Consider the following 26,836-nt stretch of genomic DNA (forward strand, 5'->3'; position numbering starts at 1 on the left):
TTTGACCTTAATTTGGTAACCTTTATGACCATTTTTGCCCAGAAATTTGATCATTTTTATCTTTAAGGCATTAACTTGTTAAAACATAGTGCCAAAATAAAGATCTTGTTAAACAAAACAACTTAGTTTTTGATAGGTGATTTCATAATCATTTATATATATTACCCATGAATTTTGAGATAATTTACCTCACCATGGGTAATTAACACCCCAAGGACAGGTAAAGAATTCTGCAGCTAATAAAAGCAGTTATAACTTCAAAATGGAATTACCTATATAACTTCAAATAAAAGCCAAGTTGTTTCGCTCAGCAAGAACTTTACTTTGGTACCATGTTTTAACATGTTAATGCCTCAGGGAGGTAAAGACAGAAATGATCAAATTTCTGCACAAAAGTGGCCACAAATCACCAAATGTCAAATCTATATGATGGCACTATATATCAAAAATAAATGTCATTAGGAATATTTATGTGGAAAGTTTCATGCTTTTATAAAAAAGTGCACAATTTGGCTAATTTTGTGGGCTATACTGCTATACTAATATGGATGGGAAAGCCTGAGTCAGTGTTTTCTCCTTTGACAGTGAACTTTACACAATGCATGGGGTTAAAGCCAAGAAGAGATGGATGTTAATTATCCATAGAGGTCTGGGGGCTTAAACTTTTCATACTTTACTGGAAGCTCAATGTGTTTTAGGTAAACCTCACTATGTTTTTGCAGTTACACACAGCTTTTAAAAGAAATGTAAAAATGACTGCTCTAATAGAGTATCACTCTGAGTAACTGGGAACACTTAATTTAGCTTATTATTAATATCAACTACTGTGTTCATGAGAAATACCCAAATTCTATTTGATTGCTTTAACTAGTGTGATTGTTAATTAGGGTACCTCAATCTATTAACAGAATGTGCAAACTGCATAGCTTATACTGTTTAGACTTTATAATGACTTCTGGTTTATTACATAAACAAAATATACAATACATTTTCATCGTAGCTATGTTATGAGACTGTTGGTGGTGCCCAAATGGACAAATCATCTCCAGAATCGTTAATAGTAAGACTCTGTTGGCATAGAAACATTAAGACTTAATAACAATATCATTCCAACCTTTTCATTGGCTAAGTGTAGTAGTGACACAAAAGCAATTGGTACTGACACCTCCTTGACCATAGCTTGGGGCAATGTTGCTGGTAGTTTACTGTAGAGCTGAGAGAATAATAGTCTATCAGTGTCCTTTGGTTTGTCTGTAGAATGGTCCTCATGATTTTCCTGTGAATAGATGATATCAGATTAGCTTAGAAAGTTGTTACTCTTACCTGATCTTCAACTCCATGTTGTTTATCAGTGATAACAGTCCACATTCCTGCCTTTAACTTTTGCATGTTAATCCTCTTGGCTTGCCGAGCAAAGTTTACCCTTATCTGTTCAATCTATCAATAGTCAAAAATGTAACTAAAAGCATTACCTAAACTTGTACAATCCAACAAAACTAGATTTGGAGAGGAAAAAAAACAAACTAAAACACACAAAACTTTTGAAAATTTACATGGTTGGTTTTGAAGTGTTTGTCCAATCTCGGATTGTCTGCTGTCTGAATATATTTATTTCTGTAAGCGTTAATGCACTGCTGCAAATGAAATATAGCACATAAAAGAGTGGGTGAGGGAGATAGCACGAGGTGAAGCTGAGTGCTATATTTGTCTTAAGACCACTTCTTTGAGTGCTATATTTGCTAGCCTAGTAAGTACTTTAACTGCTTTAGAGAACTGTCAACCTGGGGTATTCACAAGAATAATGAAGCAATTAGAAACTCATAGAGTACGTCTTATCCCTGGTATAATAGGCATTGTGCCTGTGTTGTACCTGCACTATTCTTGTTCTGGACTTGGATGAGTCTAGCCTGTATTCTTCATGGCTAAAATTTTTTTGATTGTGGTACTTAATAAGCATATTTCCATGACTTGTCCATTTATATCCAAAACAATGGATGGGACCATTTAAACTCAGTTCTTGCACTATAGGAGTTTGTTTAAGAGACATACATAAAATCCAGTTTACTGGATAATGAAGTTTCAGTGTTTGTGCTTTAAAACAGTTTAAACCATCACATACTGCACCAAAGGGAAGAACAGTGTCAAACACATTATAAAAGATAAATGCATGGCTGAACACACACCCCTACTATAAATCACTGAAATGCAAATTGGCCATTTTGTTTCAGCTATGCTTCACTTGTTATACAGCATTATAAACAAGAACAGAACGAGAAGTGTTTCTGCAATCAATCCAGTCACACTATGGAAATTAAAGCACTGAAGTCATGACGTGTTACCATTAATCAATATCTACCAATATTACTGTACTGTATGAGTGACTACTACACAGTAGTGGTGTGCGATATAGGATATTTTCATATCACAATTATTACACACAATTATCACGATACGATATATATCACGATATACAAACTCATCACTCAGCTAGTGTACTTACACTGATGACACTTGGAGCACTAATGTACTAGAAGTACAATACAACATGGTACATGACTAGTATACAACATTACAAGCTCTTTTATCAAAAATATTACAGTGTACAATGACATCTTGGGTACAGTTTTCTCTAATTATAACTAAAATCTATACTTCCACTTATATTGCGATATAAAAAAAATTATCACGATATTTCAATATATATCACATATCGCACATCACTACTACACAGTATTACTGTACTGGTGTAACAAGGACTGTAACTATAGTATTAGCATAAGATATGATATAATGTTAGGCATTGATTAGAATAAGGACTTTCGTATAATTAGAACACTGTATTGTACACGTTGTAATATTCATTATTGCTGCCAGCCGTTCCCCACGTTACACTGGTGACAGGAGTGGGATATCTGATCCGCCGATCGATTGAACTAAACTAACAAGCTGTGGTACCGTGGTGAATAATAGATAAAGGCGAGTTTGCACTAATTTGAATAACAATTGTTTCCGAGTTAAATTTGTGTTTAGGCTGTATTGATGGCAACACCATTGGATTTACCCCTTCCTGAAATCACTGGTGAAGAGTTTCACCAGGCTTGGACTCGTTTTGAACTGGTTGCTACTGCAAAAAAATGGAACGACAACAGAAAGAAACTTGTTCTCCCCACTCTACCATAGGCGGATCTAGGAGACACTGTCAGGGGGGGCAAGAAGTTTTAGCGCACAACAGCAGTGTTTGTTCCACTATGAGGATAAGAATGGAATTATAGTACACAAGTTATATTCATTTGCATAACTTTATTAAGCATACATGCATGATGTACATACAGTATTTAAGATTGTAGTTGGAGAAAATTTTAAAATTAGGCCTCCTAGGTTTGAATTTGAGAGCATTTTTGATAGCACTTAGCTAACAAAGTGTATGTTTTGCAATGCATACAAAGATTGGTTAGCCTATGTATATCTGCGATAAACCTGTTTGATGGTAAAGTGTATACCAAATCAAAATAAGGAGTAGCTAGCACTGTTACGATTTGTAAAAATTGTAAATTGATGGCATTAGAATTGCGACTGTTCTATTAGAGTAGTGACTGCTCTATTAGAGTATCTCGATCTTTGCACAAATTTATTTGCCTCACTTTCTTTACAGTGTACAGTTTAGCTATAACTGTAAAGTACATTTACAACTGTTGTCTTCTATTTGCCCATTGGCTTTCTATACTTCTGAATACAGTGTGAATGCATGATTCTAGTTTCTGGCATTAATATAGTGCTATAGGTCCAAAGGGGGCAAGAGAAGGGCCAGGGGGGGCACAGCACCCCTTGGCCCCCCCTCAGATCCGCCTATGCACTCTACTCCGCGGTAAGCTGGTAGAGTATTACATGGAAGCGGACAAAGACACTCATAGGAACCTGGCAAATTTAAAGAGCTTTTTGATGACTAAAGTTGGGCTGGTGCGTGACCCTTTAACATCGAATCAGTTGTTCATGTTGCGCTCTCAATACCCGGGAGAAAGGATTTTAGATCATGTTGCAGATCTTAAAAATCTGTTCACTGAAGCCTATGAAACTGAAAACTCCACTTCCGCCATATTGGTGCAACGTTTCCTTACAGGGTTACTCCCACCCATTCGTCGTCAGCTATTGCTTCAAGGCAAGCCAGGTACACTTACTCAAGCTGTTAAGGATGCAGTAAAGATTGAGTATGCCCTCAACTTTGCTGGAGAAGCTGACGATAGCCAAGAAGTTAATTTTGTTCACCGTAAACCATATACACAGGAGCCATCAGGGTACAATAAGCTCCAGGAATCATTAGACCAGATATCCAAATGCCTTGAAGCACTGGAAATGGGTCAGAAACAGTCACCGTTACCCCCAACAGAGCATACTGATAAATCATATCACAATCAACTCACTCATGGACAACGTCAACAAGGGAGACAGCATGAATACACAGAACCAACTTGCTGGCTTTGTGGTGAACTTGGTCACATCAAGTGACACTGCCCTTTAAACTTCAACAGGCCAGCCCCGGAGGGTGGGCGGCTGGCCACGACCTTGACTTACATTCACCACCCATCTGAAAGTGCACCCACCACTATTAATGCAATCTTCTATGTGAATGGAAACATTTCTAATCAACAAACTTCCTTTTTGCTAGATTCTGGTACTGCTATTTCTGTTGTTCACCATAAGTTATTACCCAGTCACATAAGTATTTCTGGTCCCACTACAGCAGCTGCTAGTACCACTGGTGCTCCCTTGGACATTGCAGGCCGAGCTATACTGTCTGTATCACTGGGTACATTTACAGTTACACACAAGTTCACTGTGGTGCATCATCTGACAGTGGATTGTTCGTTGGGTGCAGACTTTCTCAAGAGGTACAGGACTATTGTGGATTGTGGTAACAGTGTACTTTATTTGACCAACAGGGATGATCAATACACTATTCCTGTTACCCAGGGCACACGGCAACAAGTCTCATCAGCCAGTCTTATCACTGATACCGCCAGTACCGTTACTGAGGATTTTACAATTTGTGCACCATCAACCATCTCTATACCTGGAAGGTCAGCGCAATTCATAACTGGGAAGCTTAATGCACCTTGCAATGCAACTAGTGGACTAGTGGATCCGTTGACAAGAAGTCCTACACACATCTGTGTAGCTCGCTCATTAAGCTCATTGGCCAATGGCAGTGATATTCTGTTGCAAGTGATGAACATCCCAGTAACCATCTACAAAGGTACAAAACTGGTTACAATGGTACCAGAGCATAGTGTTATGCTTGTATCTCATACCACTTCTGTAGTCACCGGCACTGAAACTCCCACAGAAGCTGCCCTGGATCAGATTGATCTATCTCATTTAAAAACAGAAGAACGTACAGAGCTGACCCAGCTATTGACCAACTTTTCCCATGTGTTTGCTGAGAATCCTATCCCCACAGGGCAGACTTCTGTAGTGGAACACTCCATTCCTACCACAGGTCCTCCAATCCGACAACCACTTAGATGGATAATCCAAGCCTTGAAGAGCGTAGTATCTACTGAAGTACACCGTATGCTGGATAATGATGTCATTCGTCCTAGTAGCAGTCCATGGTCCTCCCCAGTTATCATGAAAGATGGCAGTTGGAGGTTTTGAATCGACTATTGTAAGTTAAATGCTGTAATCTGTCGTGACGCACATCCACTCCTGTGAATTGACTCTACTCTGGATTCCCTTGCAGGTGCCACCTACTTCACTATGTTGGACTTAGCCTCTGGATATTGACAGGTGGCTGTTGAAGAGCAGTATAAGGAGAATACTGCGTTCTCTACCACAGAAGGTCATTTCAAATTTAATGTGATACTGTTTGGTCTTACCAACGTACCTGCCACGTTCCAGAGGCTTACGGAGTGTGTTCTTGCTGGATTGGTGGGGGAACAGTGTCTAATTTACTTGGACGACATAATAGTGTTTAGCTCAACATTCAAGGAACATTTGCTGCATTTATCTGGAGTTTTCCAAGCTTTGAATGAAGCTGGGTTACAGCTTAAGTGTCACTTCGCTCTAGAGAAGTTTGGTAATGACGGTCATGGAGTATCACCTTGGTGGTACAGTAGATGTACAGACAGACCAACAAACAGATGAACAGCTTTCCCCTATCATTGTAGCCCTTGTCGATAATACTCCATTGCCGCGTGGAACAGCTCTTGGTCTTAAGCAATGCTTCTTGAAAGATGGAATGCTCTGCCGCAAGTTCCAAAGACCCTCCAACTTTGAATACACTCAGCTAGTCCTACCCAGTAGCTTACATCCTATGGCATTGCAACACCTCCACAATGAGCTTGGGCATTTGGGATTCCACAAGACTATGGAGGCTAAAGATATTATTGGCCTGGATATGAAGGAGACATCCGGAAGTGGATTGCAGAGTGTGCCCCATGTCAGCAACGCAGTGCCCCACAACTTGCTGCACAGGCTCCGTTGGGGATTATCACCGCTAGCAATCCATTTGACAAGATATCTTGGGATAATATGGGCCCACTGCCACTCACAACACAAGGGAACAGATATGTATTGGTTGGGACTGATTTGTTCAGCAAATGGACAGAAGCCTTCTCATTAAAAACCACTGACAGTGAGGGGTATTAACTGATGAAGTGATCTTTAGATATGGTATTCCATCATCCTTGCACAGTGATCAAGGTGCCAATTTAACCAGTAACCTCATCTCATCACTTTTCCGGAATTTGGGGATTACACAGACTTGAACTTCTGCTTATCACCCCCAAGGGAATGCACAGGTGGAATGATTTAATCGTACATTAGAGGCAATGCTAGCAAAGACAGTCAGTGATAATCAGAAGGACTGGGACCAGCACATACCTAACTTGATGTTTGCATACAGAACTACCATCCATGGGTCAACTGGTTATACTCCATTTCATGTTACATTTGGACAATCACCAATGCTCCCTGTGGGCATAATGATTGGGGCTCCAGTTAAGCAGAAAGAAGCTACAGCCCTTCCTCAGTTTGTAAGAGATTTGCATAACTCCCTTAGAACTGTTTACTCTCAAGTTCGCAAAGCTATAAAGGAATCTCATCAACGAAACTAAATTAGGTACACGGCTAACACACACCTCAGTATTGGTAATCATGTATGTCCCAGCTGTTAAAACTGGCACTACTAAAAAATTGGCGTCTTTATGGCGGGGACCATATACTGTTATTGATAAGCTTAGTACTCTGAATTACCGCATCCAGTTGCTTGGAGTACCTAATAAGACCCTTGTTGTTCACCACAACTGACTTAAACATTGCTTTGGCACTCCGAAACCGCCTCCAGAGTACACTCCACAACATCCGCCTGCAGCTACTAGCACACGGCTTTATTCTGATGTTGTAAGACGGCAAGCACCTACTGCTGGTTACACTACTTTTTCACCAGACAGTCCACCAAGAGGAGAGAACTCAATACCTGACCCCCATACCTGACCCCCAAGTCACTAGTGCTGCCCCTACCACTAGACCTCGACGGACCCATCGTATTCCTCAAATATACAACGATTTTGTACCACTGGAGGGGGAGTATTGTAACAAGGACTGTAACTATAGTATTAGATGACATAATGTTAGGCATTGATTAGAATAAGGACTTTTGTATAATTAGAACACTATGTTGTACACATTGTAATATTCATTATTGCTGCCAGCCGTTCCCCACGCTACACTGTATGAGTGACTACCATACAGTATTACTGTACTGTATGAGTGACTACTATACAGTATTACTGTACCATATGAGTTGTGCAATCTGTACAGAATCATCAACTGCAGGGTCTGGAGGAGCAGTAGCCACAGGGCACCGGGACAAGGCATTTTTCTTTTCCCGGGCGGTACACAATCTTGATATCTCGCAAGCCACTACTAAAAAGCTTACTCCACCACCTAGCATGTTTACCACTGGCACTGGGTGTTTCCAGTACAGCTCTAACTGCCGAGTGGTAAGTATATACAAGCACATCATGTCCATATAGGTAGGCATGGAAGTGAGTTACTGCCCAGACTACTGCAAGTGTCTCCAGGTCAGTAATAGCATATCGTTTCTCTGTGGGAGACAATGCCCTACTGGCATATGCGACAGGGTGGAGTTTGTTATCAGGCTGTTCTTGCGATAGGAGACCATGCTGGCTGGCATCAGTCTCTATTACAAAACGCTTGTCAAAACTTGGGTAGCACAACACTGGGGAGCTGATGAGACGTTCCTTCAAGTGTTGAAAAGCAGTTTGGCACTGAGGTGACCATGTGAAACTAGCTCCTTTCTGTGTTAAGTTATGCAGTGGCTGTGCAATCTGTGTAAATCCTTTGATAAATCGACGATAATAGGATGTCAAACCCACGAACTGGCGAACTTCTTTAACTGAGGTTGGTACTGGAAAATCTTTAACTGCTGAGACACATGCTGGATTTGGTGCGATTCCATCAGGTGTGATGACATGGCCCAAGTATTCAATGTCTTGGCATATGAAGTGGCATTTAGATGGTTTGAATTTAAGCCCAGTATCTGCAAATCATTGAATTACCTGGCGGAGGTGACGTAGGTGGTCATTGAACCTCTCTGAAACAATAAGAATATCATCTAGGTAAGCTGATGCAAAAGTTGGACCAGTTTGTGGATAGATAGACATTAAGATCTGCTGCATCATTTGTTGAAAGACAGCAGGTGCATTGTGCAAGCCAAATGGCATGACATTAAACTCATAGAGTCCTTTGTGGGTAGTGAAAGCCGTCTTTTCTCATGATTGTGGAGCTAATTGTACCTGCCAGTAGCCAGCCAGCAGCAAGATTTAATGTAGAGAAATATTTGGAACGTCCTAAAGAGGTCGTCAATTTGCGGAAGGGGAAATTGGCCAGGTTTTGTGACTGAGTTGATGTCCCTATAGTCAACACAAAAACATAAGGTACCGTCTTTTTTCCTTACGAGAACTACTGGGCTTGTCCAAGGGCTAGATGAAGGGCGAATCCCACCCTGCTCCTGCATTTGCAGTAGTTGTCTTGAGATTTCCTCTCTAGCAGCAAAGGGGGTTCTGCGAGCATACTGGCGTTTAGGTGCAGCATCACCTGTATCAATGTCCATCCTAATCAAGTCAGTCTCACCTCGTTCCCCATCCTCGAGCACAAATGCATGGTGAAAATCCAGTAGTAACTTCACTAATCGGTCCTAATTGTCCTGTGGCTGTAAGGTGGGACCCTCTGCTGTTAGAAATGTGGCTAACTTCTTCTTCCTGGGGGTAGAATCTAAGGTCGATACAGACATAACATCAGCTGATGTATTTCCCACTCCCTGCTGTACACCTTGGGACTCATAATCATTATCTTGTGCAACAACACTTACTTCACTTGTTCAACCAATCCAGTAACCCTTCAATAACTTCTGAGTTAGTGGTGTGGTGTTGGTAATGACTACTTGAGCTTTGTCATTTGATGTGAAAAGTAAAGAGTTACCGACATACAACCCATCATTAGCACCACAGTCATAGGGTTCAATTAAAAACAATTCTGTGGATGACAAGCTACTCTCGAGTTGGACACAAGCGGTTGTGCTCTGAAGGGGGGTACTCGAACAGTTTGTAGTAGTTTAACTATTACACACGGAACAGTAACTGACGAAGCATTATGCACTGCTGTGTCAGGCTGAGCATCATTGACAGCTGGATGATAAGTAATAATGTGGAGCTGACTACAAACACCTTCAGACAATAGTAATTGGTCCTTCGCATCCATCTTGACATACACTGGGGTACACATAGTACACCCATCATTGGTCGTAAGTATATGGTACCTTGTCTGGTTGTTTAAAAGCCTTCTTTCTCAGCTTTGCAGCAGCTGCAATGTTCTTGAACAGGCCTGCGTTGATGATGGTAATATCTGCACCACTGTCAATAACCCCTTTTGCTGGTATTCCTTGCAAAGTCACAGTCACTTTACGAGGTCTGCTTCCCTTGTCTTGAACACGCACAGTGCTAACACTGCTGTCAGAGTTTTCACTGTCTAAGTCCGAGTACAAAAAGTCAAGTGGCTTTTTAATGGATTTGACAGCTTTGAGACCTTGAGTTCCTGCTTTGGGCACAGCTTGTGTGGTGCTTGGGCGTGAACTTTTCTTTTTGGCTTGTTTGCATTTCATGGCAAGGTGGCCCACTTCACCACACACATAACAACGTCTATCTGTAGTGTCTGTAATCTGGGTTGAATTAGTTTGGCGTTTATCAGTTCGTGGATACATATTGTAGCGAGGTGGATTTGGCCGCTTAGGCTCCTGTACGTGGCCTTTTATGTAGTTCTGACGCTTTTTTAGACCAGTAATTCGCTTTTCCTCGTTTTAGGCGGCAATACATAGTTCCTTATAAGACCGAGCTCCGGAGACTGCTGGTGATTTAATGATCTCATACCGTAAACCTTCTTGCATCTGCCCATACAGTAAGACTTCATGTGTTTCTGTGGCCATTGCATCTTTGCCATATGCCACTTTAAAAATAGTCTCCAGTCGTGAGATAAATTTTGCCAATGGTTCACCTTCATTTTGTGATAAATGACGAAAATATTGGGTTGCCACTAACTTATTACCAGGGTCAAGTTGGACCTGTAAGGCTTTTACTGCAGTGTCAAAAGTAGATTTATCATTGTCGTCCAGCAACTTCCATTCTTGTAAAGCTTGACTATGCAGGTGCCCTGCTAGCTGTAAGAGGTGTTCCTCCTCAGTCCATACATACCAATCAGCTGCCCGCTGTAGACCTGGGAGCCAATCCTCAAATCGTAATAAGGGGTCATCTCCTGAGAAGGGATCGACTGGTGGGGCTTTCCCCTTACGATGGTGTGCTGCTCTTGGTGTAGGATGAATGATCTGGTCTGTATTGACTGCAACAGGGGTGGAATTCCTAGACTGCTGGCGTAAGATAGCTATCTCTTCATCTTTTGCTGCCAGGATTGCATCAAATTCAGTTAACTGGGTGCAATTCAGGCTCCAGAGTTATTTGCAGCGCTGGGAGAGTTTTTCAACTTCCGCTGTTAATTTTATAACTTCTTCTTGAAGTGTATCACGGCTACTGTCAGCATGTAGCAATGCCTGCTTCAGAAGTTGCACTTTGTTTGAATTCTCTAGTGGATCAGTGTCTGAATCCTCGGAACTTTGTGGGAGTGGAGGGAAATCAGCCTCTTTATCAATTTGCAAAAATACGCTGTCTGTGTTCACCAATTCAATTACACCACTTCCATGCAATCATACCTGCATGTTGCGTGATTCATTACCCAACTCTGCAAGCTTCCCGTCCACTAAGGTCCTGAGGACGATGAGGATGGTACATCCAGGGCTTGTGCAATGCATTTCAGGTTATGTGCTGCAAGGCGCTTAGAGTTCAGTGGTACGCACGTGTGCACTTGGGTGGTGCCACCATGATTACCCCGCGAGGTGTTAACGACCGGTACCGGTACCTCGTGCTTGGACATTTAAATAAAATAATATTACACGTGCACAGAATTGTTAAAGAAAAAACCACTTGATACCAAACCTCAGCGGTGAAGCTTCACTCTTGGGTTTGCTGAGTCACACAAATGCCAGTAGTATCCCAGAGGTGGTAACTGTCAACCAGTGGTCTTTGTCGAATCCTTGTCTGAATCTGCCGGTAGGACCTCCAATGTAACCCGGGGTGTCACACGCGAATGCGTCAGGAGCGCCTTGAGTCACAGTACAATTCAAGTTATTATCACACGTGTCTCCTCACAAACTACACAGCACACATGACGCAAAAGTGTAACGAGATCCGTTTACTATACATTACATCACTATGCATTACATAACTACTTATAATTGTTAATAGCAGTGTTACAAGTGACTACTATACAGTATTACTGTACTGTATGAGTGACTACTATACAGTATTACTGTACTGTATGAGTGACTGCTATACAGTATTACTATACTGTATGAGTGACTGCTATACAGTATTACTGTACTGTATGAGTGACTGCTATACAGTATTACTGTACTGTATGAGTGACTGCTATACAGTATTACTGCACTGTATGAGCGACTGCTATACAGTATTACTGTACTGTATGAGTGACTGCTATACAGTATTACTGCACTGTATGAGTGACTGCTATACAGTATTACTGTACTGTATGAGTGACTGCTATACAGTATTACTGCACTGTATGAGTGACTGCTATACAGTATTACTGTACTGTATGAGTGACTGCTATACAGTATTACTGTACTGTATGAGTGACTGCTATACAGTATTACTATACTGTATGAGTGACTGCTATACAGTATTACTGTACTGTATGAGTGACTGCTACACAGTATTACTGCACTGTATGAGTGACTGCTATACAGTATTACTATACTGTATGAGTGACTGCTATACAGTATTACTGTACTGTATGAGTGACGACTACTATACAGTATTACTGTACTGTATGAGTGACTGCTATACAGTATTACTATACTGTATGAGTGACTGCTATACAGTATTACTGTACTGTATGAGTGACTGCTATACAGTATTACTGTACTGTATGAGTGACTGCTATACAGTATTACTGTACTGTATGAGTGACTGCTATACAGTATTACTGTACTGTATGAGTGACGACTACTATACAGTATTACTGCACTGTATGAGTGACGACTACCATACAGTATTACTGTACTGTATGAGTGACTACTATACAGTATTACTGTACTGTATGAGTGACTGCTATACAGTATTACTGCACTGTATGAGTGACTGCTATACAGTATTACTGTACTGTATGAGTGACTGCTATACAGTATTACTGTACTGTATGAGTGACTGCTATACAGTATTACTGTACTGTATGAGTGACTGCTATACAGTATTACTGTACTGTATGAGTGACTGCTATACAGTATTACTGTACTGTATGAGTGACTGCTATACAGTATTACTGTACTGTATGAGTGACTACTATACAGTATTACTGTACTGTATGAGTGACGACTACTATACAGTATTACTGCACTGTATGAGTGACTGCTATACAGTATTACCAAGAGTAAATAATGGAAGAGAGAGTATCTAACTCTAATATACTGCATCGAAAATGAGCACGTTAAGTATATCCGTAAAACCTTGCATATCAAATGAGTGTTGATAGTTAGCAATCGTCACCTTAACTGACTGTCCGGCCATGGTACGGCTGAAGCCGCATATATCACGTGACAGTTTCGAAGTTTTTCGATTGTGGTTTAGCTAGGCGGATGCAACGTGAGTGCAGCGACAGCGGTCACTATCAACAGTGACTACTCTGGCGTGACTGTTAGTTCATCGTGACTACTAGCAAGATACACCATGGACACGCCCAATCGGAAACGTTCCACCAGTTGGCTCGATGCTGAAGACCAACGATTTTTGTTTGACGATTCTTTTGACACTTCTGATGGTGATGTACTTTTAGCGGAAGAAGAACTGTGCGAGTCTGTGGCTCAGTTTCAACCGGTGGGTGATTCGGAACGAAGAACAATGCAAGAATTGTTAGATGATGCTGCTGTGAGCAGTGAAATCGAGCAAGAATCACCGACAAGATCCGCTGGTATTGCTGCCACAAGCCAGCCGGCGTCGCATCCCACAGCTAGTGTTTCACTGATCGAACAACAGCAGTTTTTACAGACCATTCTTGATGGAGTGAGTTTTCGTTTTCCCGAACTTTCCTTTACAATGGCTCGCGATGGAACCACTAGTGCTCCGGTGTTAACAATTACACAGAAGGATTTGTTCAGTCATCCTCCATTGGGTATGATTTCTCGTGTTCAAGTGACTATTGAGTACAAGAAGTATAGTGTTTTTGTTTTGCTTCATTTGTGGAGTACTGGTGAAGTGAATGGTTTTGATGATGCATATGAAATTTGTCGAGATATCAGTAGCTCGTCCAGACACAAGTTTTGCCCTGGAATTGACCCAGATTACTATGAAGAAGAGTACCACAAAATATTGCATTTTCACCTGAAAAGTGTGCGATTGTGTCATTTTCCTTTTACACGTGTGGATTCTGTGAACTGTATGCTTTGGTTTAAACCAGCATTAAACTTGTCTGCTACAGAGCAGGCAGCAAGTGAAGTTAAATGTCCACCTTGCAAGCGTTTAGTGCATGATTTGAAGTGGCAAAAGACGAAAACGGATGCTGAAAGCCCTAGCAAGAAAATTAAACGTCAACACCCATCTTCAAGAGCCAGATTACAGTATATGTCTCCACTTAGCCAGCAGAAGCGTAAGATGTATGCTCAGTATCAAAGGACAAGTAGCATACGCAAACTGAGGAAGTATGAAGCTAGTGAACTTGTACTAGATGATGAGCAGAATTCTGAAATGTGTTCAGTTCTGGAGGCCACACAACCTGATGAGCTTGAAAAACTGTTCAAAGAGGGTGACGAGCATGGTGTTGGAAGCTTAATGAAGAGTATATGGTATACTGATAAGGATCGGCAGAAGAGTGATTTTTGTCATGATCAGGAAAGCAACAGTGAGTAGTGGTTGATAAATTTTAAAGTAGTAATGCATGAGTGTCTTTCACAGAACAAGGAGGCAGGGGAAACAGGTGGAATATGATCACCATACGGATGGGTTAGTTATTGTTATACTTTAAACTCTTGTTTATTAATTTTGTAGCATTAGCTGTGTATGTGCGGAGTCCAGCTGCATACAAGGCATTGGAAAGTTTTGGGATCCTTAAACTACCATCCAAGTCTACAATGCAAGCATACACTGGTGCATTCATGCATGATCCTGGAGCTAGTAGTGTCTGCATAGCTGACCAAGTTGCTCGGTATGTGATATTTGTAGAGGAGTGTCGCAAAACTGGAAAACAAGAGCCTAAAGCTGACGGTGTTTTGATATTCGACGAGGTGAAGGTTGCATGTCAACTTTTATGGAATTCTCGGAGCCATCAACTTATGGGACTAGCCATGTCTCCTGCAGACCTGTCATCTTTAAATGACATTTACAGAGTTTTGCAAGACCCTGGAACCAACATACAGACCTCTTATATTTTGCAATTTTTGTGGAGGGACCTCACAAGCAGTTATGATATTGTTGGGCCATACTTTACATCCTCGGCATCTGTTGAGAACAAATTTGTGACGGCATGCATTTTTGAAACTATTAAACTTTTTCAATATCATGGTTTGAAAACCAGCTTATTAATCTGTGGTGGAGGGTCTGCAAATGTGTCAGTGATTAAAGCTAGCCACGGACGCCATGGTGCGTACTCTATAAATAAAGATGCTAAAGATTCATTTGAAGTACAGCCCTGGATGAAGAACCCTTTCAATCCTCCCAGCAAGATCTTTTGGATGATTTGTCCATCCCACCAGGTAAGTGTTATGTGTAATGTCATACGTTACACTTACATGTTTTGCAGCTTAAGAATATGATAAATGCACTTTTTTCATCAAAAGATAAGGCACAAAGCAGTTCCAGCGTGGAAAAAGCTCTGTCATTTTTGGATGGATATCCATTACAGATTTGTACAAGCGTGAGCTGGGTAGAGTCAGCAATGGACAGGCAAGAATGGTGCCACGACTGAAAGAAGCACATTGCTTAAGAGACTCCTGGACTAAGCTAAATGTATTGCCTGCTAAGATCATGCAGGTAATGGTGCTCTATTTAAAATAAATAAATGTTATTGAGTTGTTGCTACAGCAAGAACAAGTGTTGGGAGAGTTAATTTGGTACATCAACCAAGACCCACCACCTACAGACTCCCGTACTGCATCCGAAACATTAGCATATTTAGAAGCATGCAACCTTTTGTTTGAAGAAGGATTTCTTTCTCATGATCGGATAAGAAGCATGGATTCCCATGTCTTGAAGAATATCTCCAAAGGATACCAGTATTTTTCAGATTGGTTGAGGTCTCTCCTTGATGAAGGTAAAGTGCTACATAAGTTTGTATACATAAAATTTAAGGTTATTTGACTTTTTCCTGATAGATGCCAAGTATCCTCATACATCTGCAACACAAAGGTCATTTCTGTCTTGGCAAAGTAAGTACATACCAGGCCAATTTTTGGTTGTGTGAATATTTACTCTTCACATACTAAATCTATGCTGGTCTTTTAACATGTATGTTTTACCCGTTTTGCAATAGCATGGGATCTGCTTCGGATAGACATGTATGGGTTCAGAGCCTTTTGCCAGTGGTTTCTTACCACTTATCCTACTTACTTTGTCTCTCCACTACGGCTATCAGGATCTGCTGTTGAAAGTCTTTTCAGCCAATACAAATACAGTGCAGGAGGGAAACTGGACTCTGTGAACTATTCAACTTCAAGGGCAGCACATTTGATAAAGCAGTGCACTACTGATCACCACAGTGGCTCAAGTTACAGAGATGAGCACTTAAAGTTTGCTGAACTGCCATTACACAAAACACAATACAACAAGCACACATAGTCAAATTATTTCATACATACTGTAATTATGTGTCCATAAATTACTAAACTGAATCTGAGGCTAATTGGGATTCTAATTTGGTGTGGTATGCTAAAAGAGTTGTTCGTAAGTTCACATCTACAGTTGAAGCTAGCCCTTTTTTGGTTGCTAACTCTTGCTTTGTAGCAGATAAAAACTCTTGTATGCGGGTGTTACAAACTTTCCGAACAAAAACACTAAAAACGTTTATTATAGCAGCTTCAGTATAAGTCTTGATGTTTGGCAATTTCATTGCTAGAGCTGCTTGAAACAATTGCAGGTGATGTTCACCATTCTGTTTGAGTCTTTCATGTGCAGCCTATAAGGAGAAAGAAATATAAAGTAAACAAATGTCTAAAGGATAGAAAATACAATATACAAGTTTTAAACCTTAATCAAGTTATCTCCTTCTTGCTTCAGGCCATTAAAATTAACAATAAGCTTAACAACACTGTCAATTTCCCGCAACAAAGGAAGAAACACCTTGTCTGGAAAGTACATAAATCCACGGTCACGATAACACAGGTATCCAGGAATACTCGTTTTGTCTTTACAGTTAATTGTTTGCAATAGTGAAACTTCTTGTGATAGCTTGTCTCGTTTGTCGTCTGAGTAACTTTTGAGCTGCTTGTATCGAAGGTGAAGCATATCACAAATTGCAGCACCTCCAAAACGATAGTATACATCATCTGTATCTGGTTCTGTAGTCATTGGGATAGAGTGTGCTTTTGCCTGGTGTATTGTATTCTGAAAGTTTGTAGAATACTCTAGCAAAAAATCATAAATTGCTGAAGATACTAGAATCATCACTGGGTTACTCTCTGGAACTGGCACACCACTTGCTTCACAAAAGCTTAGCCACTTACCTCTTGTTATATGTATGGGAGCACTAGACAACTCTTCCAGGCCAATTTCTGATATAGAATGTTGCTTACTTAAAAGAAGGGCACTGCAGTGGTCGTACCATTGAAATTGAAACTGCAGAAAGGGATCTGGGCCTTTCTTACAGTATGTGTAAAGTGCAGCAAAGTAATGACGATGGAATACGATGATCTCATTCAATAATTCGAAATTCTCTAAAAAGTTGCTAGCAAAGGATTTTAACCTTTCAGGTAAGGTTTGCTCTGCTTTAAATTTGTCAGTGATAATTCCATGAAATATCGATGGGTCGAGAGAAATTATTGAAGCTTTCAAACTATCCCGGTCCTTTTTATTCATTACTTTAGATTTTCGCTGTTTCTTCACTAGCGGTACATCTCCATCGCCACTTGTTGACTTCCTAGACTTTCGCTTGGGACGATCTAGTGCTGGTCCGGGATCTGTAATTTCTTCACAGGCCTCTTCATCACTGACGCTAGTCGGAGACCGTCTTGCTGGCCTTTTCCTTTTACATGTTTTTGCCAAACACAGTGATGAACCGGAGTTGCTTGCAGACTTGCACGCCCTCGTGCTCACTTTCTTCGACGCCATTTTTGTGACACACGGGCGCCGTTTAATTATGAACTGGGCGCTTATAATTTTTCGGGCGCGACCTGTCTACCCTGGCCAGGTGTTGATTGGCTCACTTAGCACTTACTTTGACAAGGCGGCTCTACTTGACGTGCTCATTTTCGATGCAGTATATTACAGTTGGATACTCTCTCTTCCATTATTTACTCTTGGTATTACTGTACTGTATGAGTGACTACTATACAATATTACTGTACTGTATGAGTGACTGCTATACAGTATTACTGTACTGTATGAGTGACTGCTATACAGTATTACTATACTGTATGAGTGACTGCTATACAATATTACTGTACTGTATGAGTGACTGCTATACAGTATTACTGTACTGTATGAGTGACTGCTATACAGTATTACTGTACTGTATGAGTGACTGCTATACAGTATTACTGTACTGTATGAGTGACTGCTATACAGTATTACTGTACTGTATGAGTGACTACTATACAGTATTACTGTACTGTATGAGTGACTGCTATACAGTATTACTGTACTGTATGAGTGACTGCTATACAGTATTACTGTACTGTATGAGTGACTACTATACAGTATTACTGTACTGTATGAGTGACTGCTATACAGTATTACTGTACTGTATGAGTGACTACTATACAGTATTACTGTACTGTATGAGTGACTACTATACAGTATTACTGTACTGTATGAGTGACTGCTATACAGTATTACTGCACTGTATGAGTGACTGCTATACAGTATTACTGTACTGTATGAGTGACTACTATACAGTATTACTGTACTGTATGAGTGACGACTACTATACAGTATTACTGCACTGTATGAGTGACTGCTATACAGTATTACTGTACTGTATGAGTGACTGCTATACAGTATTACTGTACTGTATGAGTGACTGCTATACAGTATTACTGTACTGTATGAGTGACTGCTATACAGTATTACTGTACTGTATGAGTGACTGCTATACAGTATTACTGTACTGTATGAGTGACTACTATACAGTATTACTGTACTGTATGAGTGACTACTATACAGTATTACTGTACTGTATGAGTGACTACTATACAGTATTACTGTACTGTATGAGTGACTGCTATACAGTATTACTGTACTGTATGAGTGACTGCTATACAGTATTACTGTACTGTATGAGTGACTACTATACAGTATTACTGTACTGTATGAGTGACTACTATACAGTATTACTGTACTGTATGAGTGACTACTATACAGTATTACTGTACTGTATGAGTGACTGCTATACAGTATTACTGTACTGTATGAATGACTGCTATACAGTATTACTGCACTGTATGAGTGACTGCTATACAGTATTACTGTACTGTATGAGTGACTACTATACAGTATTACTGTACTGTATGAGTGACTACTATACAGTATTACTGTACTGTATGAGTGACTGCTATACAGTATTACTGTACTGTATGAGTGACGACTACTATACAGTATTACTGTACTGTATGAGTGACTGCTATACAGTATTACTGTACTGTATGAGTGACGACTACTATACAGTATTACTGTACTGTATGAGTGACTACTATACAGTATTACTGTACTGTATGAGTGACTGCTATACAGTATTACTGTACTGTATGAGTGACTACTATACAGTATTACTGTACTGTATGAGTGACTACTATACAGTATTACTGTACTGTATGAGTGACTGCTATACAGTATTACTGTACTGTATGAGTGACTACTATACAGTATTACTGTACTGTATGAGTGACTGCTATACAGTATTACTGCACTGTATGAGTGAGTGACTACTATACAGTATTACTGTACTGTATGAGTGACTACTATACAGTATTACTGTACTGTATGAGTGACTGCTATACAGTATTACTGTACTGTATGAGTGACTACTATACAGTATTACTGTACTGTATGAGTGACTGCTATACAGTATTACTGTACTGTATGAGTGACTACTACCTAGATTGAACTACCACTACATAGGTCTATTTACCTTATTAGGAGCAGTCACTAGATTAACTCCAGTCAAATTCCTACAGCTCAAATCACATGTGATATCTTCTGTGTTGTTCATCAATACTGTATCATTATAAGGATAAGTGCTGTTCCCTCCAGCATCGGTCCTGTCATCATCATCACTATGATCCCCAGCTGTGTCCTGTGATTAGGATACCTCGTTATATGGTCACTATAATGAGGTCATGAAGTACACCTTAACTATGATTTGGGACCTACTTGACATGGTCACTATAATGAGGTGGTCTTATTAATGAGGTTATGAAGTATGCCTTAGCTATGTTTAGGACCTACTTGACATGGTCACTATAATGAGGTGGTCTTATTAATGAGGTTCATCACTCACCATAACCATAGGACAATAGTTCTCTTGATCAAAAGCATTATTGTAATCATATAATTCTTGTCCACCTATAAACAATAGTAACAATCACAATGATAAACACTAGGTCTAACCATTAGCCTCATCTTCTATTGTATTTCTTCTCTGCCATCTCTTTATCTATAACAATGAAGTTGTGAATCCATTTTATACATGAGTACTGCAACATATATTCAAGAGAGCTTCTTAGAGGATTTCCACTTTCAGAAGTATGGTTGGGAATGAAATCTCTGTTGTTATTATTTAAAAGAGGTTGATAAAGAAGTTGCCATGTATAGTGCAGTGAAACCTGTTCAAATCAGTCACCTTTGGGCCTGACTGCTTTAGACAGGTAGAAATTTCTCAGTTAAAGTTGGAGAGGTAGTCCCCTATACAGGTGGTCTCTAAGACAGGTTCTACTGTACTTGTACATAGTTTACAAGGTACAAAAGCCCCTTACACCACTTACAATCCAGGTTGGTTGACTAAACAAGTGTAGTAATTGTTTCTCAGAGATACATTCAGTGTGTGGTAGTGTGGTTTGTTCTGTTGTCATCTTCTCAATTTGAGCTCTTCTCAGTTTCCTACTCGTGATCTGTTGGTAGTATATTATAATATTGTCAACATTTTCTGATCTTACATTAACATGTTCTAACTGGCTAGCTGATATTGAAGTAGAAAAGTCTAAGGTAAATGTCTTCCTTATTTGTCTCTTTACACCAGTAGTTGGCTTATCACCAGGTACATTATTGTTCTCTTCTAGTAGCTTCAGGTTACATGATTGTAGTAGAACACATAGCTCACCTTGACGTTTTGGTCTTATACGCAGTTTCCAGTGCTGTGGGCCAGCCCATGCCTCCACTGCAGCTTGACTGAAATAGGAGTACTCTGAGGGTTCCAATAGTTCTGATAGTGGTGGCCTTGTCTGTTGTTCATTGCTGTAATATTGTAAAGGTGGCAGTCAAGCAGTGGTTTATGATTGTAACAAAAGATTTAACCCATGCCCATGCAGGCCTAATTTCTATTAACAATAATATTATAAGAATACTCTTTCACTCAAGTTTATTCACTAACGCGTATCTCTGATCACTCCATCCTTGGGGAAACAATGTTAATCAACTTTCGTGTAATGTGTAAAATCGTCAACGTGGATGCTAAGATATCCATAGAAGTTATGCTAAGGACCGTAAAAGTAGCTCTAGAAGTACAACACTGACTCACAGCATGATGTATATTTGCTATGCCATTGGCAATTTTCATTCAAATTTTGGCCTCTTACAATTGTGGATACATTCTGCACAGAAGGTACAGTGGTAAATTACATGCCCGAATGCACTTATTGTGTAATTAATGCAATGGTGCATTTGATGCAGCGTTCTGTGGGAGTTTCTATTCTACAAGAACTTGTACTGAGGGATTGTTACAATGTATTTGCTATCACATTGCCATGGTTACCATGGTTAAAGTACTGCAAATGGTGAATATTCGCTGACAATTCCTTCACAACGAGTTATAAGTGCTATAAAATTAATTCAGTGAATAAGGTCTCTAATGTGTTAGTCCTTCATAAACAGACTCTGCATTAAATGACACAATTCAAACATTCTTCATAATAAGATTCTAACTGTAGTTACTAATCACAACCACCTGTAAGCTTAAGGTGCAGTTTAAAGTGACTGTATGTACTTTGGTATGCCAAAAGGCACCTCTCAGGCCGAAGCGACGTTGAACAGTGAAAAAATCAAGCCCGTAGCCTTAGCTGTTATCGAGTTACACTTGTCTGAAGGTATCAGTCAGTCACTAGAAAAATTCCATTAAATATATTTTAAAAAAAATTCCATAGCAACTTGTTGAAAGCGTTTCGGGTCGATCTAAAAGCTTAGTTTTACCTACCAATACTGTCTCATCGTTGTCAGGGAAAATTGAGGCTGGATTTTGGGTGATGTTATTTCGTGGGCCACACCTACTCCTTTGTGGTCCTTACTATACAGTACATGGCATTGTTAACACGTGTAAGTATGTAGTTACAGCTGTATTCCTGCTATGATATCGCAATAACCATTTATCAGTATGGCGGTTTTTCAAAAACAAGGTGGTATCAGTTATTGCCAGCTGTAATATCGCCTTGTTACCGTAACATTGGTATATCGCCCAACCTTACTGTATAGTGGAGGGATGAAACTTTTGTGAAACTATGTAAAGTGCATTTTTTAATTCACAAAAGTCTAGAGCACTATTTAGTTAAGGTAATAGCTATGTGTATAAAGCTAAGCATTTCACGATTATGTTATCACAAAGCTATCATTACTTGCAAAATCTGTGAAACTTTCGTCCCTTAAAAATTTCCGGCTATATGGTAAACTAATCAATGTGAGGGGTGAAATGACTGACTGCTCTATTAGAATATGTTGATCTTCTAAACTAGTCGATGTGTGAGGGGTGCCTACTAAAGATGTCATAAATATTGAGTCCTAGAATCCATCTATTTCTTCACAGAATTCTTTTCATCACTTATTATAGCCCACCTGTCAGGACGAGGCATCACCAGATCATCCCTAAAAGAAGCAGTACAATCATCAGCCATAAGAGGTACATCATCGTTAAAATGTGGTAGTGGTTCTGCTTCATCATCTATCATATCACCATCACCTTCATCATTACTGGAGTAGTGTAATTGAGTGGCATCTACCCCACCTGAGGAGTGACAGGTTAACACCCTTGAAATTCCCAACAGTTAAGCATTAATACACATGTATTGACTGTTTAGTTAACACTAGACATCTTGGGACCCACAGGGACTACCTAACATGTCACTGTATGAACAAGGCTGACTTTGTGACCACACAACTTAATAGTTAAACTAGTCCTATAGCTAAACCATAAGATAATAGAGTACATAAAAGAATGGGAAACGCAATAATGTGATGTCACCAAATTGGATTTTGGTGTATTATGTCATAAACATTCTTGTTACCCTTATCAAATTGTAAAATTTTGTAACCAGACACTTCACTACAAAATAACTCAGGGAACTAGGATGGTACCAACCCTCAAGGAAGTTATATGTGAGATTGAAAGTACATAAGAAAAAATGGCCCAAAAGTACATTAAACTCCATTACTTTCTTCATAAACATGTTCCATACTTTATAAGCCTCTTCCTAACAGAGAGAACCAGAGGAAATGTCAGAGCAAAACAGGAACATTTGCTCACAGAAATGACAAAGTATCTGCAAAAGTTAAAACCCCCTAGCAGTGCAACGTAAGGGCAAAAGGTTGTGTTGGTGACATGCCTAGAGACTCAAAAGTGGAACTGGCCATATGAGAAGTAGTATGGAAGAGGCACGAAGGTATTAGGTACAACGGCATGCAACAGTCACAGTTAATGCGATACCGTTAGTTACAAAATCTATGGTTTGAATTCTCTCACCAAAATTTTCTCACAAAGGCCTAAACATCTGTTGTAGTTTATTGGATTATTATTTACACTGCTTAGAACACCAATTCCCATACTTGAGCACAAAGTTGTTTTGTCCTTCAAGTCATGTATAATGGAAATCAAACTGAAAATCACTTGCATTTCCTACTACTCTATTATGATAACTATATCTATGCTAAAACTTACTCATGTTCAAGAAGTGGCCAGGAGATTGAGGTGGTTTCTTAGTTGATGATAACAATAATGAAGTGTTCCATTCATCCTACACAATTGTACCAGTTAATATATGTATGAAAAATTAGAAAATTTACATTTTGAGTGTAGGGTCATAGAAATGTAAAGCAATGATATAAGGAAGGTCATTTATGCCACTGTGATGGTTAATCTGGGGGATTTATCAATAAGTGAGGTATCATTCCCTCACATGACCGAATAATACGACTTGCCTTGTGTTTATGTGAGGCATGCAAGTACTATTGGGCATCCAAAGTGGTATCTTTTAAGCGTTTGTGTGATCCCTCCCACCTGCTCCTTTATGGAAGTAATTATATACGGGATGGGCTATAAGTGACAGAAAAATGTTGACAGCTCCAGGATTTGCATCCAACATGTGGTTCACACAGGGACCAGGCGCTGGTCTGGGCTTGACATCACCCAAGCCAACAAGTACTGTATAGTCTACATTGTGGATATTACATGTTACTATATGTCATGTAATTGTCCAGTGCTGCTGAGTTAAGTAAAGTTCGTTCGAGACCTTCCCCATTTTGCAGCGGAGCAGTATTAATTGTAATATACCTATGTTTAGCCAATTGTAATATACCTATATTTAGCCAATTGTAATATACCTATATTTAGCCATGGTATTAACAAAGTCACAATACTTTATACTGAGGCCCAAAACTGAAAAACGTGATACCGAAATATCAAAATACCAAATACATATATTGTAGTGGTTAATACAAGGAATTAGAATGTAAATAAACTGTAGAGGTAGTTGACTACAAATATTTATTGCCTTGCCACTTACAGATTTTTTCCCAGGCTGGATGGAATTGGTGCTGTTTTAGTTAACTATAACTAAAACTAAAAGTACTTTTAGTAAGGCAAATATGTAATTAGTTAACTATAACTAATAGCAAATCCTGTTATAACCAAAACTAAATCTATAACTAAAAAGAATTGGGAAAGATAACTAAAACTATAACTAAAACCAAAAGATTTTCTTATGCACAACTAAAATTATAACTATAAAACTGAAAGGTTTTCCTATTCTTAACTATAACTAAAACAACACAGACAATATAACCATAACTAAATCTATTACTAAATGAATTAAGAAGGATTACTATAACTATAACTAATAAGAAACTAGTTATGACTATAACTAAAACAACTAAATCTATAACTAAAATACAACAGAATAATTTACCAAAACTAAATCTAAAACTAAGAAGAATTGGAAAAGATAAAGTTACTATAACTAAAACTAAAATTATTGATGAAACTAACTGTGACTATAAAAGTCCTTACTAAAACAACAAAAGATGGAATGCCCTTGTCACCACCCCCACCACTGGCTGTCAAGTGCCAGACAGCGGATAACATCAGCAACTGTATCTTTCCCATTTATTTGTGTTCAATACAGTGATCCAGCCATCGATTATCTGTTATCCAAACTGTGGAGGTGACTGTTCTATTAGAGTATTTTGTCTAAAGTGTGTAGTAACAGGGCTGTGTATAATGAATGGCTTCTATTGTCCATTATCTGAACACACTCAGTGAGTTCGGATAATAGAGGGACCATTGTAATATTTTTGTAAAGTATCCATTCAAGGGCAATACCTAAATTAATACCTCATTTGTTATCATACATGGTAGTACTGTATATTAGAGAGTTGGATTTCTCTGGAACCCAAAAATCAGCTTCACAATACCATCCTGGTGCCTTGACAGTATTGGTTAGCAAGCCCAAAGTGTCTTCAGTACGACCCTAAATGCTTCCAATAGATTGCTACAAATTTAACAAAGGAATTTTCTACTGGCTGACAGACTAACTGCCTGCCTGATGTCTTCAGACAAGGCCAAATCTTTTGTTTCTCGGGCCCGACTGACCCTATATTTTTCAGCATAAAGTTAATCACGTGATCACCTTGCAAAGAGTGATAACGCCACAAAGGAGTTGCAAATTTATCTTTAAGCTCTCAAAAAGTAAGTAATACTAAATATCTCAACATATAGCTGCCTACTCACAAGTGATACAGCAACCGTAATGTAGCTTAGCCACCGTTTGACTCGCAATATCACTCTTCAGCTAGCAAAATAGCCTACTTTTTATTTTTATTTTACTGACCTACCGACCTTTATTTGGCTGAATTTCGCCTGAGAAACATAAGATTTAGTTGAAGTGGCCCAAGTATAACTCGATAACGGCTAAGGCTATGGGCTTGATTTTTTCACTGTTCGATGTCACTTCAGCCTGACAGGTGCCTTTTGGCATACTGCAGTACATACAATGTACACATCATGGACTCACCTTTATTCTCCTTTGCGTCCCATTTCTTTTCCCAAGGTGTCAGTTCGCAGTAGCTCAATGGCTTCCCTACGTGTGTACATAGGAATTGTCCATATTTTCCATGGTGACTGATTCACTTTTGAGTCAGTAATTGATAGTTGGGACTAACCGACTTGCGTTCAGTCGAAAACATTCTTTCTTTTGATATGGTATGCGCAGGTTCACCAGTCATAATACCGTAGATTCCCTAAAATTTTTGGCATCTCCAAATATTCGGCACTCCCTGTGCTTTGAACACAATGTGCTCTAAATTCCAGCAAGCGCAAGGAAAGTTTCTAAGTATAAGCGCACTAATTTTTCGGCACTTGGAGTACCAGTTGACGATGGTCACTTGAGTACTGAGGATTCCCAGTGACCTCACACAATATGCTACCTCGATGCTGGATGAAGCACTAAGTGTGAAATTGTTCAGGGAACGTGCCCAACGATATCATCGTGTAACATCATGCACGACTACAGCAAAAC

At 39.5% G+C, this 26,836-nt stretch overlaps 3 protein-coding genes across 5 annotated transcripts in view; 2 read left to right on the plus strand and 1 right to left on the minus strand.

Moving 5' to 3' along the window:
* Positions 1-935: 935 nt before the first annotated feature.
* Positions 936-26,836, minus strand: part of LOC136237053 (condensin complex subunit 2-like) — a 33,963-nt gene continuing 8,062 nt past the window's right edge. For all 3 annotated transcript variants that reach the window (XM_066027318.1, XM_066027320.1, XM_066027319.1), the window contains 11 exons: positions 23,983-24,058; positions 22,884-23,052; positions 21,163-21,296; positions 20,999-21,117; positions 20,828-20,953; positions 20,454-20,499; positions 20,344-20,408; positions 19,975-20,139; positions 1,324-1,437; positions 1,115-1,276; positions 936-1,068 (listed from right to left, as the gene is read on the minus strand). In XM_066027318.1, the coding sequence (XP_065883390.1) occupies positions 1,006-1,068; positions 1,115-1,276; positions 1,324-1,437; positions 19,975-20,139; positions 20,344-20,408; positions 20,454-20,499; positions 20,828-20,953; positions 20,999-21,117; positions 21,163-21,296; positions 22,884-23,052; positions 23,983-24,058 (1,239 nt within the window). In that variant the 3' untranslated portion in view covers positions 936-1,005. The remainder of the gene's footprint in view (positions 1,069-1,114; positions 1,277-1,323; positions 1,438-19,974; positions 20,140-20,343; positions 20,409-20,453; positions 20,500-20,827; positions 20,954-20,998; positions 21,118-21,162; positions 21,297-22,883; positions 23,053-23,982; positions 24,059-26,836) is intronic.
* Positions 13,131-15,440, plus strand: LOC136268724 (uncharacterized). The gene is made up of 5 exons (XM_066064165.1): positions 13,131-14,538; positions 14,592-14,639; positions 14,685-15,275; positions 15,323-15,388; positions 15,436-15,440. The coding sequence occupies exons 1-5, from the start codon at positions 13,371-13,373 to the stop codon at positions 15,438-15,440; spliced, it is 1,878 nt and encodes a 625-aa protein (XP_065920237.1). The 5' UTR covers positions 13,131-13,370.
* LOC136236311 (uncharacterized) lies at positions 15,501-16,970 on the plus strand. Its single transcript, XM_066026448.1, has 4 exons — positions 15,501-15,665; positions 15,717-15,945; positions 16,007-16,060; positions 16,165-16,970. The coding sequence occupies exons 1-4, from the start codon at positions 15,585-15,587 to the stop codon at positions 16,467-16,469; spliced, it is 669 nt and encodes a 222-aa protein (XP_065882520.1). The 5' UTR covers positions 15,501-15,584; the 3' UTR covers positions 16,470-16,970.

Source organism: Dysidea avara, chromosome 10 (genome assembly GCF_963678975.1).
Source record: "Dysidea avara chromosome 10, odDysAvar1.4, whole genome shotgun sequence".
Lineage (NCBI taxonomy): Eukaryota > Metazoa > Porifera > Demospongiae > Dictyoceratida > Dysideidae > Dysidea > Dysidea avara.

Bases quoted from the DNA above. Each gene is read 5' to 3' on its own strand.
- LOC136268724 (XM_066064165.1), top strand. From the start codon at position 13,371: ATGGACACGCCCAATCGGAAACGTTCCACCAGTTGGCTCGATGCTGAA. The intron at 14,640-14,684 runs GTTAGTTATTGT...TTAATTTTGTAG, and splicing joins TATGATCACCATACGGATGG to CATTAGCTGTGTATGTGCGG. The intron at 15,276-15,322 runs GTGCGTACTCTA...TTTGAAGTACAG, and splicing joins AGCTAGCCACGGACGCCATG to CCCTGGATGAAGAACCCTTT.
- LOC136236311 (XM_066026448.1), top strand. From the start codon at position 15,585: ATGGTGCCACGACTGAAAGAAGCACATTGCTTAAGAGACTCCTGGACT. The intron at 15,666-15,716 runs GTAATGGTGCTC...TTGTTGCTACAG, and splicing joins TGCCTGCTAAGATCATGCAG to CAAGAACAAGTGTTGGGAGA. The intron at 16,061-16,164 runs GTAAGTACATAC...GTTTTGCAATAG, and splicing joins GTCATTTCTGTCTTGGCAAA to CATGGGATCTGCTTCGGATA.